The following is a 17129-nucleotide window of genomic DNA, read 5'->3' as shown; positions in this document are numbered from 1 at the left end:
GGCATGAACCCATGTCCCCTGCATTGGCAGGTGGACTCTCAACCGCTGTGCCACCAGGGAAGCCCAAGGACAGAGCTTTTTGATAAACAATATTGTGAGAGTTTACTTGATGAGAAATGGCTGACCTCTATAAACATATGTTATGTTATGTGATCAAGTGCTTACCTGAAATCTTGAGGTGGTGCTTAATCTGCATGTGATTTTATCCCAGTTATTCTCTCACTGTTTTTTTATAAAAACATAAAAAATTGGGACTTTGTTGTTGCTTCTGTGTGAAATTGTTGCTTAACCCAAGGTCATGAAGATTTACTCCTATATTTTCTTCTAAGAATCTTTGTCTTTTCAAAATATAAATATTTTTAATATCTTCTCTGGTAACTCAGACCACCCCACAGATTTCTAAAAATTCCTGTAGAGTGAGTAATATCCCCAATTCAATGCTGTTGTATAGGGGATAATATATGGGAGTAGAATTTCAGTGTCATACAATATGCAGGTAATATTGCATTGTTTTTGAAAGTGGGGACCATTTATTATCGCCCTCACTAGCAGTATCTGATCGGTCTACATTCTCTTGCCAACACCTGATATTGTTAGAATTTCAAATAAAAATTCTAACCATTGTGGTAGATGTGAAGTATACTATTGTGTGTGTATTTATTTTAGTCAGGTTATTGAGGTGTAACTTATATACAGGAAGAGTCATCCTTTTTGGAGTATAGTCATAAGAATTTTGTGAATTTTGGCAAATGCATAATCTTGTAACCATTGCCACAATCTAGATACAGAACATTTTCACCACCCCCAAATATAACATCATGCTCCTTGTAGTCAAACTTCCTTCCCAACCCCTTTCTCTCAACCCTGGCAACCACTGATCTGTCCTTCTAGTTTTGTGTTTTCCAGAGTATCATATAAATGGAATCCCACATTATATAGTGTCTGGCTTTTTTCACTTAGCATAATGCATTGGAAAGCCATTCATGTCATATGTATCTGTAGTGTGTTCTTCCTTAGCAGTATTTCATCATACATGTTGAAACCACATTTTATTTACCTGTGCATCAGTTGATGGACATTTGAATTGTTTTGTTTTTGATTGTTATGAATAAAGTTTTTATAAATAATGAGTATAGATTTTAGTGTAGGCTTTTTTTGTATTGGGCAAATACCTAGGTGTGGGATTACATATAGTAAATGCGTTAAAAAAACAAAAGACTTTATTTTTTTGAGCAGTTTTAGGCAAAATTGAGTGGAAAGTACAGAGAGTTCCGGTATACCCCCTGCCTTCACACATGTGCAGCCTCCCACAGTATCAACATCACTCACTAGAATGGGTACACTTGTTACAATTGATGAACCTACATTGACAAATCATTATCACCCAAAGTCCATAGTTTACATCAGAGTTCACTCTTGGCGTTGTACACACTATTGGTTTAGATAAATATATCATGACATGTATCTGCCACTATAGTATTATACAGAGTAGTTTTACTGCCCTAAAAATTCTCTTCACCTATTTATCCCTCCCTCCCCGCTAACCCTTGGCAACCATTGATCTTCTTACTGTCTCCATGGTTTTGCCTTTTCCAGATTGTCATATAGTTGGAATCATACACTGTGTGGCGTTTTCATATTGGCTTCGTTCATTTAGTAATATGCATTTAAAGATCTTCCATGTCTTTTTGTGGCTCGATAGCTCTTTTTTTTTTTTTTTTTTTTTTTTTTTGCGGTACGCGGGCCTCTCACTGTTGTGGCCTCTCCTGTTGCAGAGCACAGGCTTCGGACGCGCAGGCTCAGCGGCCATGGCTCACGGGCCTATCCGCTCTGCGGCATGTGGGATCTTCCCGGACTGGGGCACGAACCCGTGTCCCCTGCATCGGCAGGCAGATTCTCAACCACTGCGCCACCAGGGAAGCCTGGTAGCTCATTGTTTTAAAATCACTGGATAATATTCCAGTGTCTGGATGTACCACAGTTTTATTTATCCATTTACCTATTGAAGGTCATCTTCGTTTCTTCTAAGTTTAAGCACTTATGAATAAAGCTGCTATAAACATCCATGTGCAGGTTTTTGTGTGGACGTAAGTGTTCAACTCATTTGAATAAGTACCAAAGAGTGAGTCTGATGGATCTTGTGGTAAAAGTACATTTAGTTTTGTAAGAAATTGCCAAACTGTCTTCCAAAGTGGCTGTACCGTTTTGGATTCCCATCAGCAATGAAAGTTCCTGTTCCTCCACATCCTCATCAGCATTTGGTGTTGTCAGTGTTTTGGATAGTGGCTATTCTAGTAGGTGTGCAGTGGTATCTCATTTGTAGCTCCTGAATCACATATGATGTTGAGCATCTTTTCATATGCTTATTTGCCAACTGTATATCTTCTTTGGTGAGGTATCTGTTCAGGTCTCTGCCCATTTGTTAGTTGAGAACAAACTTGTAGTTACCAGTAGAGAGAGGGGAGGGGAGAGGGGCAATATAGGGGTAGGGGGTTAAGAGGTACCAAGTATTAGGTATAAAATAAGGTACAAGGATATATTGTACAACACTGGGAATATAGGCAATATTTTATAATAACTATAAATGGAGTATAACCTTAAAAATTTATTCTTATATGGTGTGTGCTTAAGAAATCTTTGTCTAGCCACAAGATCACAAAAATGGTCTCTTGTTGTCCTTGTATAAGTTTTACACTTTTAGATACATTTTGAGGTAATTTTGTTTATAGTGCAAGGTAATAGGTTGGGGTTCTTTTTTTCTTTTTGTATGTATATGTCTGATTGTTTCAGCACCATTTGTTGAAAGACTATCATTTCTCCATTGAAGTGCTTTTGTACCTTTGTCAAAAATCAATTGTTCGTTTATGTGTGGGTTAATTTCTGGATTTTACAATCTATTTCATTGATCTCTGTGTCTATTCTTTAGCCAGTATTACACTCTCAATTATGGTAGGTTTATATTAAGTCTTAAAATCAGGTAGTGTGGGTCATTCAAATTTTTTCTTTCTTCAGAATTGTTTTGAGTATTATAGTAGTCATTTGTCTTTCCTTATAAATTTTAGAACTTGTTAATACCCTACCAAAAATTTCTCTGGGATTTTGATTGGAATTGAATTGAATCTATAGATCAACTTAGGGATAATTGATATCTTAACAGTGCTAAGTTTTATAATTCGTGAACATGGTAAACCTCTTCATTTATTTAGGTCTTCCTGCATTTCTTCTTTTCCGTCCTCTTCAGGGGCTGTTAGTTTTCTGGTTTTCCCTGTGAATGTGGGACTGGTTTTCAAGTTTAACACAGGGCTGTGGAGAGGGAGATGGGATAGGGCAAGTTAAAAGGGTCGTTCAGACTGAGATTCAGATTTCTTGAATAAATACTCTTTGGAATATTTCAAGTCTTTAGTTTGCTTCTAGAGTTCTAAAAAAGTTGATATTGACAGTGTTTGCCAGTGTTATTATTGCTTTTACTGAGGATAGGGTTTTTTTGGCAGTCCTTACTCTGCCATACCTGCTGATGTCATTCTTTATCCTGTTTAAGATATGGTAAAGTGTCACATTGGTAAGGTTATCACTTACCAAAAATGCAGATATTGAGACTCTCAAGTGTAAATTGAGTTATTCAAATTTATGATCTCATCTGTTGTACTAAACAGAAATAAGGGTATTCTTTTATTGTTTGTTCTGATTTCAGGGGAGAAAAAGTTGATTCTTTTCCTCATAGCTTTGTTGTGGGACTTAAAGGTTAATACATGGAACAACTCAATTTCAGAACATGGAATTAAGGATAGTAAGCTCTCAGTTAATATTAGCTATCATTAACAATCTCCTCTTTCTTTTTTCTTCATATTCCTCCTTTAAATATAACTCTTAGCTTCCTCTTCTACTCACTGGAGTTGTTTCCCCTTAAACCCAAGTAGAGAAACTATAGCAACCCTCTGAAAATAATAGATTGGATTTGAGAAAAGTTGGTAAAAAAATTTCCTTTCTCTGAAAATTGTTTTTATTGTGTAATTTGAACTTTCATTGTTATTGCTGTTTATGAATGGTGAGAGGGAATAAATGAAGCACTGATGTCATCTTCAGCAGCTGGAAAGCCAAGAAATGAGGGTGGTGTAGTTTAGTGCATGGGAGAGTCAGTGAGACCAGGAAATAGAAAGTCTGGGCTGTACTCTGTATCTGCCACCAAAAAAGCTATATGATTTTGGCATTTTCCTAACCCCTAACGGTTTTCAAGGAGTTGAATATATGTCCTCTGAAATCTTTTCTAATTTTTTTTTGTCTTATTCACTTGAAAGGGATTTTGTGTTTTTGATGAAAATTGGGAATGTTGTATTTATTGTAAGATTATTTCTTTTGGAGTAGACTACACTTAATAAAGGCAGAAAGTGCCTAAAACTTACTAGAAAGTTTTGCATTAATTAATTATCCTAAAAATAATGTCTCTTATAGAAAATGACAACAATATGATTTTAATACCTTTTATATGCTTTGTTTTAGGTTGGTATAGAGGAGTTTCAACAAAGAAGCCAAATGTAAAGGTAATGAAAAGTTTATTGTTACCTTTTCGAATGTAGAAAGCAGCCTAGTATATTTGTTTGATATAAAAACAATTCTTACTTGTCGGTCTTTGAATCTTTTACAGTAACCACACTTATTCTTTTCTTTATAGAACTGTATCAGACTCTACTCTGTCTCAGCAGTATTAAAATGACTTTTTAAAAATGGTTTTTAATTTATTTATTTACTTATTATTTATTTTTGGTTGTATTGGGCCTTCGTTGCTGTGCGCAGGCTTTCTCTAGTTGTGGCGAGTGGGGGCCACTCTTCATTGCAGTGCGCGGGCTCCTCATTGCAGTGGCTTCTCTTATTGTGGATCACGGGCTCTAGGTGCGCAGGCTTCAGTAGTTGTGGCACACGGGCTCAGTAGTTGTGGCTTGTGGGCTCTGGAGCACAGGCTCTGTAGTTGTGGTGCATGGCCTTAGTTGCTCCACGGCATGTGCGATCTTCCTGGACCAGGGCTCGAATCCGTGTCCCCTGCATCGGCAGGCGGGTTCTCAACCACTGCACCACCAGGGAAGCCCTAAAATGACTTTTTAAAAAGGACAGAAAAGTGTGTGTATGGTAATAGATGCAAAGCTTATTTTGAAAAAGCCTATTTAGGACATTTAATATTTTTTCCTTAAAACAGTTGACAAAAGTATATTGACTTTTTCATAGGCCTAGTCCTGTGTAGTCATGTGATTAGTTAGATGAACTTATTTCTAAAATGGAAAAAACTTTAAAAAATAATGTTCAGTGAGACACATCTCTGTTGATCATAATGTTCTTGTTAAAATATGAATTTAAATAAGACTTTTAAGTGCCAAATGCTAATTTTATGGACTAGATTTATGTGTTTATTCTATTACCAATTAATAGTAATTTGATCAAACAAAATATATTTTAATTGGCAGTTATAATACATGTAGCAACATTTTTTTCCAGTAATGCATTTGCAAAAACTTTTTTCTGCTTTACTTTTTCTATAATATTATCAGTTTTTCTTATATATTTTTTGTAGGCTTAATATTTAGTGTATTATGCTTTTTCTTATGTAGAAAATACCAAAATTATCACATTATTTTTATTAAAAAATAAAAATTTTCAGAATTGTAATCATCAATTTTGCCAGTAGAATCACTTGTTTTGTTAGTTTTTAAGGTAGTGATCATAAGAAGACAATATCTTCAAACTTTCATTCCTATAGCTAGGGCTTCTTATCCTTGGCAATGTTGACATTTTGGGCCAGATAATTCTTTGTTATCTTGTACATTATAAGAAATTTAGCAGCATATATGACCTCCACTCACTAACATCTCCTCTCAAGTTGTGGCAGTGAAAAATGTCTTTAGACATTGCCAAAGGCCCTGGGCCTGGGGGGTGGGAGGTAGGTGGGGTGGTGGTGGTAACATTGCCCCAGTTAAGAACCACTGCTCGTAGGTAATTTTTTATCTTGTGTCTCTAGTTTTAAGACACACTTTCAGGTGTTATTTCCATCTCAGGAAGGCTCATGTGGAAATAATTTCTATTTGTATTTTATGTTTGTTATCTTGATTTGAAATTGTCAAAAATTTAGAACTTGAATAAATGAGAAATCTTATAAATGATTGGAAAGCTGTAATTTGTGATATTCCATGCTATTATTTTTATTAATATTTGTGATGTTAGCCACCCCACCACCTTGCTTCGAATACTAGGGTTTGGGGATCAGGGTGGAGACAGTGGTCTTTGAAATTATTTTATTTTTGTCTTTAAAATATCAGTTGATGCACAGTGTGTGGCTTGAAAACCTTGTTAAGTGGGACATGAATGATGATACCCTTACAATATTATCTATTGCTGTGCTGCAAAGCACCCCAAAATATAGTGGACTGAAACTAATCATCATTCTGTATAGGTGACACCACTTGTGGCTACAGTTATCTGGGGGCTCAGCTGGCTGGAATGTCCAAAAGGGTTTACTCACACGTGTGGTATGTTGGCAGGGATGGCTAGAAGGCTGTCCTCAGCTGGATCACCGAAATAGCTACATGTTGTAACCTCAAGGTCTCTATCGTTCCATGTGGCTTCTCCAGCAGGTTAATCAGAGTTCTATTTTAGAGTTAAGGAAAAGTGCTCAGAATCTCATACCTATTTTCTACATTCTTTTTCCTGCAAGAAAGGTGTTTAGAGCCTGTGGGAGAGGCCATTTTGTGATTAATCTTAGCAATGATTTGATAAACTAATCAAAATGAGGGACACTAACACTAATCTAAAGTGTTAGAGGGAATTCCCTGGCAGTCCAGTGGTTAGGACTCCGTGCTGTCACTGCGGTGGCCCGGGTTTAAACCCTGGTTGGATAACTAAGATCCCACAAGCCGAGCGGCGCAGCCAAAAAAGAAAAAGAAGAAAAGAAAAGAAGTGTTAGAGCTCATTTTGTCTGATCAGACTCCTTTAATTTTTTAGTTTGGGCTAATGTAGTACTTTGAGGTTGTGTATTTTGGTAATACCAACTCCATTCTAGAATCTTAGATTACTGTAGCATTTATTAGCAACATGTGTGTATATACCTCTTGATAGCTAGTATTTATATTCTTAAACTTAAAAAAATTAACAGATGGAAAGACAGTATTAACTAAATTTCACCCTGTGGCAGTGATATTTTATGGAACTATGTTGAAAATTCTTTCATGTTTGCAAAAGATAATCATTTAGTGATTTTACACACATAGAATGATTAAAAAATGCATTCCTATATATCTTTTATTTATCTTAATATTATGATCACAATAATTAGAAATTTCAATAGGTTTTTCATAGCTATTAGTGGCTAAAGAAAAATGAAAAAGTTTACTTATTAAACTGTGTCTTTAGTTATATACAATTTATACTAATAATAAAACTTGACATAGCCCAAATAAAATAGTGTCTGAACTAGATAGCATTCAGAAATAATTAGTAAATGGTAAAACATTTCTTTGTATAAAAAGTTTTACTATAAAATGCCCTTTCAGTTATATATTTTTGTGACCATATATTAAAATTGTACAGTTTAAGAGAAGTATAATATACAGGTAATATGTACTACTAAATTTTGTGAATTAAAAAGTAGGAGAATAAGATAAAATTAAGGAGAAGGAGAACAGATATTTGATGATAATTTTGTACATTTTATAAAGCATATGCCCAAGAGAAAAGGAATGAAATTCAAGAGAATTTATATTTACTTTCATTTTGTGGTTTCAGGATCAGTTCTTATACAGGAATTGTCAACTGGATACCTAGAATTCTGCCAGATAGGAACAGGACATTATTGAATGTTTTACACAGCAAAAACAGAGGTATAGAGACGTGAAATTGCAAGGCATGTTCAGGGAATGGTAAATAGTCCAAACTGGCTAGGGCATTGTGCCTGGATGAAAGTGATGGATGGTAAGGCAGGAAAGATACATTGGATCCATATTTACAGAGTCTTACATACCAAAGACTATAAGGAATCCTAAGGAATTTGGATTATGTCTCTTTGGCAACAGGGAATCTGTCATTTAACAGAGGCACAGATTCACTCTTGCCATACAGTATAACCATGAAATAGAGTTTATTGGAGAAATAGTAAGCACCTGTTAAAGATACATATTTAAGTATGGGTAATTTCTTATGGTAATAACTTATGGGTAATTTCTGAAATTTGCTCTAAAGTATGGCAATGGGTAAGAATATGTACATGGGTATTAATTAATCAAGGTTGGCAAAACATTGATCATTGTTGAAGCTGGGTGGTAGGTTTGTGGAGGTTCAATATACTATTCTCTCTTAATTTTGTATGTAATTTGAAATGAGTGTAACATTATTACTTATCTTGTAGAATTGTTAGAAATCAGTGAGCTTATATGAAGCTCTTAACACAGCGCCTAGCATATGGTAACAGTACAGTAAATATTTGTTTCTGTTGCTGTAACAACAACTGCTATGATAGCATAGGGCTGGAAATGAGACTTTAGAGACTGCCAGCATCTTGGAGGACAGAAAAAGAGGTACTAGCACATGGAGTTTGAGAAATGGAGGTCATAGCTGGCTAAGGAAAAGAAAGTTTTTAAAAAACAGAGTAATTAATGATTTCAAGTACCGTGGAGTAGTCTAGTAGAATAGAATGGGTACTGAGTGGGGCCATTGTGTTTGACAGAAGGCCATTGGTGATGTTTTAGAGAATCCCATGTAGTCATAGGTTGATAGTGGCAGAAAGCCAGAGTCTAGTGGGTTGAGTGATAAAGAGAGAGAAGGTAGAGTAGTTACCACAGTAGGTTATGGGTGAAAGGAAGGAAGTAGATGTAGATTCTTGGGAATATAAATAAGGCTGTAGTGCTGATTTTGTGAGTGGAGGACTGATGAACATTTCAAATAGGTAAAATTCTGGAAAATGCTAATAATTTATAATGCTTTAAACCAGTTACATAGTTGCCTGCCAATCTATCCCTGAAGAGAGGGATAGAGTGCAAAAAGATATGAGGAAACTTTGGGGGGTGATTCAAATGTCATTATTTTAATTGTGCCATGGTTTCACTGGTGTATGTATATGCCAAAGCATCAAATTCTACACTTTAAGTATGTGTAGTTTGTGGTACACTATCATTTCAGTCTCTCAACTTACTTTGTAGCTGTGGTGGTTCATTTTAATACAGACTTGGTCATACACCAAGTCATAATGAGACCTAATCTAATGATTTTTTTTTAATGAAGGAAAGTGCTAATTATCATCAGTAGGAGCTCTCCTAACTGAAAACTTAAAAAAAATGGACATTTTATCATTGTTATTCAGTACTGAAATGTGGGTTTGTGATCTGGAATTTACCTAATAGCCACATTTTAAGTGTTCTCATTAATGGATCTTATTATTAGTGTGTTTGTGTTGTTGTCAGTGGGGGAGAAGATGGTGGGAGTTGAAGGAAGTGAAAGCTAGGTGATATTTTGTGTCATGCTTATTTGTTGTGTTTGGAGGCCCTCAAGACCCATAGACTTGAAGATTTGCTGTGGGGACCCAAAGGACTCATTATGTAATTGTACTCAAAGCTGTGAATAATTACAGTGGAAGGATACAAATCAAAATAACAAAGCTGCATGGGGTAAAGTCTGGGGAAACCAGGCACAAGCTTCTAAGAGTACTTTCTCAGTGGAGTCATACAGGAGAAGCTTAATTCCCCCAGGAGTATTGTGACAACACATATGAAATGTTGCCAACCAGGCAAGCTTGTTTGAGACTCATAGCCAGAGTTTTTATCGGGCACTGGTCCTGTATGCAACCTCTGCGTAGCATGTAACAAAATTCTACATTCCTGGAAGGAAAGCAGGTGTTCAGCAGCATAAACCATGTTGTTTGTACAGGTAGTTGAGGCACAGTGAGTACTTCTTATCAGTTAATGGTGGGAACCCTCCCAAAATTAAGTATAAATTTAAGTATCGGACTTTCAATTGGTCCACTTTTTCAGCAGCACTTTTTATTTTGTCTTTTTAATTTTAGACATTCTAATGGATGAGCTAGTGGTCTCTTGCTTTGCTTTTATTTTATTTATTTTATTTATTTATTTTTTTTGTGGTACGCGGGCCTCTCACCGTTGTGGCCTCTCCCGTTGCGGAGCACAGGCTCCGGACGCGCAGGCTCAGTGGCCATGGCTCACGGGCCTAGCCGCTCAGCGGCATGTGGGATCTTCCCGGACCGGGGTACGAACCTGTGTCCCCTGCATCGGCAGGCAGACTCTCAACCACTGCGCCACCAGGGAAGCCCTGCTTTTAATTTTTATTTCCCTAATGACTAAAGAGGTTGAACACCTTTTCAAATGTTTATTGTCCTTTAACCTCTTTTTTTTTCTGTGAAGTGTCCGTATCTTTCACCCATATTTTATTGGGTTGTTTTCTTACTGAGTTATATGAATACTCTATTCTGAATACAAGTCCTTGTAAATATATTCTTTCACTGTGTGGTTTGCCTTTTCATTTTGTTAATGTTGTGTCCTGGAGAATAGATTTTAATTTTGAGGAAGTCTAATTTGTCATTAAATTTTTTTTTGTTTTTGGTTGGGGCTTATAGTCTATCTTTAGTATCTTTGTCTAACTCATTCTCTCAGTTTTGATTAGTTGTATTTTGCAAGAGATTTTTCTATTTCAATATGTTTTTGAATTGTCCTAGATGTTCATGCTATTTATTTTTTAATGTGTGTAAGACATTTAGTGATGATCCCTCTTTCATTCTAGACTTTAGGGAGCTGTGTCCTCTATTTTTCTTGGTCAAACCTATTTAGATTTTTGTTGTTTTGATCCTCTCAACTTAACTTTTGACTTAAAAGGTTTTTTTTGGTCTGTTTCACAGATTTCTTCTCTTTGTTCTATTCATTTTATTCGCTTTGGATTTACTCACCTTTATTTTTCAAAAATATTTTCATTGGGTATACAATTCCCTTTATTTATTTATTTATTTATTTATTTATTTATTTTCATTTTATTTTATTTTTAACATCTTTATTAGAGTATAATTGCTTTATTACAATGGTGTGTCAGTTTCTGCTTTATAACAAAGTGAATCAGTTATACATATACATATGTCCCCATATATCTTCCCTCCTGCATTTCCCTTCCTCCCACCCTCCCTATCCCACCCCTCCAGGTGGTCACAGAGCACCAAGCTGATCTCCCTGTGCTATGCGGCTGCTTCCCACCAGCTACCTACTTTACGTTTGGTAGTGTATATATGTCCATGCCACTCTCTCACTTTGTCCCAGCTTACCCTTCCCCGTCCCCATATCCTCAAGTCCATTCTCTAGTAGGTCTGCGTCTTTATTCCCGTCTTGCCCCTAGGTTCTTCTGACCATTTTCATTTTTTTTTTAGATTCCATATATGTGTTAGCATACGGTATTTGTTTTTCTCTTTCTGACTCACTTCACTCTGTATGACACACTCTAGATCCATCCACCTCACTACAAATAACTCAGTTTCGTTCCTTTTTATTGCTGAGTAATATTCCATTGTATATATGTGCTACATCTTCTTTATCCATTCATCTGTCAGTGGACACTTAGGTTGCTTCCATGTCCTGGCTATTGTAAACAGAGCTGCAATGAACATTGTGTGCATGACTCTTTTTGAATTATGGTTTTCTCAGGGTATATGCCCAGTAGTGGGATTGTTGGGTTGTATGGTAGTTCTATTTTTAGATTTTTAAGGAACCTCCATACTGTTCTCCATAGTGGCTGAATCAACTTACATTCCCACCAACAGTGCAAGAGGGTTCCCTTTTCTCCACACCCTCTCCAGCATTTATTGTTTGTAGATTTTTGATGATGGCCATTCTGACCGGTGTGAGTTTTGATTTGCATTTCTCTAATGATTAATGATGTTGAGCATCTTTCATGTGTTTGTTGGCAATCTGTATATCTTCTTTGTAGAAATGTCTGTTTAGGTCTTCTGCCCATTTTTGGATTGGGTTGTTTGTTTTTTTGATATTGAGCTGCATGAGTTGCTTGTATGTTTTGGAGATTAATCCTTTGTCAGTTGCTTCATTTCCAAATATTTTCTCCCATTTTGAGGGTTGTCTTTTCATCTTGTTTATGGTTTCCTTTGCTGTGCAAAAGCTTTTAAGTTTCATTAGGTCCCACTTGTTTATTTTTGTTTTTATTTCCTTTTCTCTAGGAGGTGGGTCAAAAAGGATATTGCTGTGATTTATGTCACAGTGTTCTGCCTGTGTTTTCCTCTAAGAGTTTGATGGTGTCTGGCCTTACATTTAGGTCTTTAATCCATTTTGAGTTTATTTTTGCATATGGTGTTAGGGAGTGTTCTAATTTCATTCTTTTACATGTAGCTGTCCAGTTTTCCCAGCACCACTTATTGAAGAGGCTGTCTTTTCTCCACTGTATATTCTTGCCTCCTTTATCAAAGTAAGGTGACCATATGTGCGTGGGTGTATACAGTTCCCTTTAAATATGTCAGTTCATTGTCTTCTGGCTTTATAGTATTTCTAATGTAAAGTCTTTATTAATTCTTATCTTTGTTTCTTGTACTATAGTGTTTTTAAATATTTGTTTTTATTTCTGGATGCTTTTATGATTTATCTTTATCATTGTTTTGGGCAATTTGCTTATGATATATTTTGGTGTTGTGTGTGTATGTGTGTGTTCATCCAAATTTATATCATGGAGTTTCCTGTATCTGTGGGTTTGTGTTTTTCATCTAATTTAGAAAAATTTTTTAATGATTTCCTGAAATATTGCTGCTTCTCTTTGGTTCTCCAGTTCCACATATGTTACACTGTTTTATATTATCTCAAAGATTTCTACTTCTATTTTAACTTATTTTTCAGTCTTTTCCCCCAAGTCTGTTTGGATAGTTTTAATACTAGGTGTTAAAGTGTGCTACTCTTTCTTTCATGTATCTAATTTGCCATTAAACACCTCAAATGAACGTTTTCATTTAGATGTTCTGTTTTTCAGCTCTGTTATTTCCATTTTGTTCCATTTTGTATGTTGATAACAATTCCCTTATGTTTATGTTTTCTTTTAAATCTTGGAGAAATTTTAATAGCACTGTAAACTTCTGCTAGTTCCCATTATATATCATTTTTGGTCTCTTGCTATTAACTGCTTTTTCTCCTGGTTATGGTTTAAATTTTTACATATCTGGAAATTTTTTTGTTTTGTTTTCTAGAACTTTGAAGTTATATTGTTGAATTTCTTGATCTGAATTTTGTCATCTTCTTTTAAAAAAAATTGAATTCATTTTTGCAGGCACTTAATTTACTTGTAATTCAGCTTGATCCTTAAGGTTTGTTAGAGTGTGCCTAGAGTAGCCTTTACTCTAGGGTTGTTTGACCTTACTTTTTTTTTAAAAAAAAGGATAATCAGCATATATATTTTTTAAAATTAATTAATTGATCAGTTAATTTTTGGCTGTGTTGGGTGTTTGTTGCTGTGCGCAGGCTTTCTCTGGTTGCGGTGAGTGGGGGGCTACTCTTCATTGCAGTGTGCGTGCTTCTCATTGTTGTGGCTTCTCTTGTTGTGGAGCACAGGCTCTAAGCACGCAGGCTTCAGTAGTTGTGGCACGTGGGCTCAGTAGTTGTGGCTGGTGGGCTCTAGAGCTCAGGCTTAGTAGCTGTGGCACATGGGCTTAGTTGCTCCGCAGCATGTGGCATCTTCCCGGGTCAGGGCTCAAACCCGTGTGCCCTGCATTGGCAGGCGGATTCTTAACCACTGCACCACCAGGGAAGCCCCTGTTTGACCTTTTAACATGCAGTGTTACTGGATCTTTATTTGAAGAACCATGTGTTCACTGAGCTCTTTCCATTGTAGTCGATTAGAACTTTAATGTGTACCAGTCTTAGGTATGCTCTAGGAATTGTTCAGCTTACAGCTGTCAATTATTAGTTACTCTTTCCTTGGCCACATAGAGTCTCGCTCTGTGTAACTGCAGCTTAGTTTTCAGCTAAATACTCAATGGAATCTCTCTGAAGAATTCTGTACTTCTTTCTCTTCATGATTCCCTTCTGTTTTCTGCCCCACAAAATTCAGCTCTCTCAGCCTTCTCCTACTGGTGTTTGGCTTTTAATCGTAGTGACAGTGGCTTACTCTGTGCTGTCACTCTCTGATCAATAAAGGCCTCTAGGCAAAAAGCGTTGGAAAATTGTATGACTCATTTCATTTGTTTCTCTTCTCCCAAGATCACATTCCTGTGCTGCTGGTTGTCCAGTGTCTAAAAACATTTGGCATATATTTCAGACTTCTAGTTGTTTTTGACGGAGACAGATCCTCTTGTTGTTATTGTTGAGAAATAATAAGTAAGCAACCTATCATAAGGAATAGAAGAGAGTTTTATTCGAGCCAAGCTGAGGACCAGCCTGGAGTACAGCCTCCACCAAAGCACTCCAGAGAAGCATGGTTTTCAGCACAGTTTTATATCTTGTAAGAACAAAGAACTGCATCAAACATGACGGGGCTCCATTCCTTCAAGGTTTCAAAAGAGACAGATTAGCTCGTATACAGTGAGTCAGTATGACCTTGGCATCTGGGAGGAAAACCTTATCTTCGAAGCAGTACTAGCATTGGTGTCATAGGAAGGGAGGCATTTATCCCTATTTACTTCTAGATAATGCATTCTTTTCTTTAATGGTGAAAGCAGATATGCAATGTATGTTTGACAGACTGTAAGACAGGCTGTTCTAGTTGACATAAAGTTCAGGCCAGATCATGTATAAGCCAGAATGGCTTCCCCATACCCCAATATGCAAAAATTTCTTCCATCATTATACTTTATATTTTTGAGATGATTAAAGATTTATGTGCACTTATAATAAATAATATAAACAGATCTGGTGTACCCTTTGCCTGGTTTCCTTTATTGATAACATCTTAGAAAACTATAGTACCATATCAAAACTAGAATATCATTAACCAAGAATTCCAAGAATGGAGACCTGATTGAGGCCAAAAAAAAAAAGTTTATTTGGTGTTTGTTAGGACTGAAGCCCAGGAAGCATAAATCCAAGATAGCACTTGAATTGTATTCCACTGGACTACAAAATGGGGTAAGCTTATAAAGGCAAGACCCACAAGGTTACAGAAATTGTTTGTCAAGAATTAGGATTGGGGGGCTTCCCTGGTGGCGCAGTGGTTGAGAGTCTGCCTGCCGATGCAGGGGACACGGGTTTGTGCCCCGGTCCGGGAGGATCCCACATGCTGTGGAGCAGCTGGGCCCATGAGCCATGGCCGCTGAGCCTGCATGTCCGGAGCCTGTGGTCTGCAATGGGAGAGGCCACAACAGTGAGAGGTCCGCGTACTGCAAAAAAAAAAAAAAAGAATTAGGATTGGACTGAAAGCAGCAGAATACACATTCTTTTCAAGTGCACATGGAACATTCTCCAGGATAGGTCACATGCTAGGCCACAAAACAAGCCTCAGTAAATTTAAGAAAATTGAAATCACATCGAACATCTTTTCCGACCACAGTGCTATGAGACTAGAAATCAACTACAAGAAAAAACTGCAGAAAGACACAAATGCAGGGAGGTTAAACAATATGCTACTAAACAACCAGTGGATCACTGAAGAAATCAAAGAGGAAATAAAAAAATACATAGAGACAAATGAAAATGAAACAGGATGATCCAGAACCCATGGGCTGCAGCAAAAGCAGTTCTAAGAAGGAAGTTTATAGTGATACAGGCTTACCTTAGGAAATAAGAAAAATCTCAAATAAACAACCTAACCTTGCCCCTAAAGCAACCAGAGAAAGAAGAACAAACAAAACCCAGAGTTAATAGAAGGAAAGAAATCATAAAGATCAGAGCAGAAATAAATGAAACAGAGACTAAAAAAAAGTAGAAAACATCAGTGAACTAAAAGCTGGTTCTTGGCAAATATAAACAAAATGGATAAACCTTTAGCCAGAGTCATCACGAAAAAAAGGGAGAGGGCCCAAATCGATGAAATCAGAAATGGAAAAGAAGTTACAGCTGACACCACAGAAATACAAAGGATCATAAGAAACTGCTGTGAACTACTGTATGCCAGTAAAATGGACAACCTAGAAGTGGACAAATTCTTAGAAAGATACATCTCCTAAGACTGAACCAGGAAGAAAAATTTCTGTTTCATATTTTCTTTTTTTTTTTTTTTTTTTAATTTATTTATTTATTTATTTACTTATTTTGCGGTACGCGGGCCTCTCACTGTTGTGGCCTCTCCCGTTGTGGAGCACAGGCTCCAGACACGCAGGCCCAGCAGCCATGGCTCACGGGCCCAGCCTTTCCGCAGCATGTGGGATCTTCCCGGACCGGGGCACGAACCCGTGTCCCCTGCATCGGCAGGCGGACTCTCAACCACTGCGCCACCAGGGAAGCCCCCTGTTTCATATTTTCTAATGAACAAACCAATTACCAGTGATGAAATTGAATCAGTTATTTAAAAGCTCCCAACAAACAAAAATCCAGGTCCAGATAGCTTCGCAGGTGAATTCTACCAAACATTTAGAGAAGAGTTAACACCCATCCTTCTGATACTTCAAAAAATTGCAGAGGAAGGAATACTTCCAAACTCATTCTGTGAGGCCAGCATCACCCTGATATCAAAATCAGACAAAGATATCATAAAAGAGGAAAATTACAGGCCAGTGTCACTGATGAACATTGATGCAAAAATCCTCAACAAAATATTAGCAAACTGACTCCAACAATACATTAAGAGGATATACACCATGATCAAGTGGGATTTATCCCAGGGATGCAGGGATTTTTCAGTATCTGCAAGTCAATCAGTGTGATGCACCACATTAACAAATTGAAGAATAAAAACCATATGATCATCTCAGTAGAGGCAGAAAAAGCTTTTGATAAAGTTCAACCTTGTTTATGATAGAAACTCTCCATAAAGTGGGCATAGAGGGAATATACCTCAACATAATAAAGGCCATATATGACAGACCCACAGCTGACTTCATACTTAATGGTGAAAAGCTGAAAGCATTTTCTCTAAGATCAGGAACAAGACAAAGATGTCCATTCTCACCACTTTTATTCAATGTAGTGTTGGAAGTCCTAGCCACAGCAGTCAGAGAAGAAAAAGAAGTAAAAGGAGTC

At 36.8% G+C, this 17129-nt stretch overlaps 1 protein-coding gene across 1 annotated transcript in view; it reads left to right on the top strand.

Annotated features, from left to right (window-relative positions):
* Positions 1-17129, top strand: part of DOCK3 (dedicator of cytokinesis 3) — a gene marked incomplete at both ends in the record, with an annotated part of 415489 nt that overhangs the window by 73754 nt on the left and 324606 nt on the right. The window contains one exon of the mRNA XM_079712090.1: positions 4498-4538. Coding sequence (XP_079568216.1) covers positions 4498-4538 — 41 coding nt within the window. The remainder of the gene's footprint in view (positions 1-4497; positions 4539-17129) is intronic.

Source organism: Hyperoodon ampullatus (assembly GCF_949752795.1).
Source record: "Hyperoodon ampullatus genome assembly, chromosome: 10".
Taxonomy (NCBI): domain Eukaryota; kingdom Metazoa; phylum Chordata; class Mammalia; order Artiodactyla; family Ziphiidae; genus Hyperoodon; species Hyperoodon ampullatus.
Note: the sequence above shows the minus strand (reverse complement) of the source record. Positions and strands in the feature narration are given on the sequence as shown.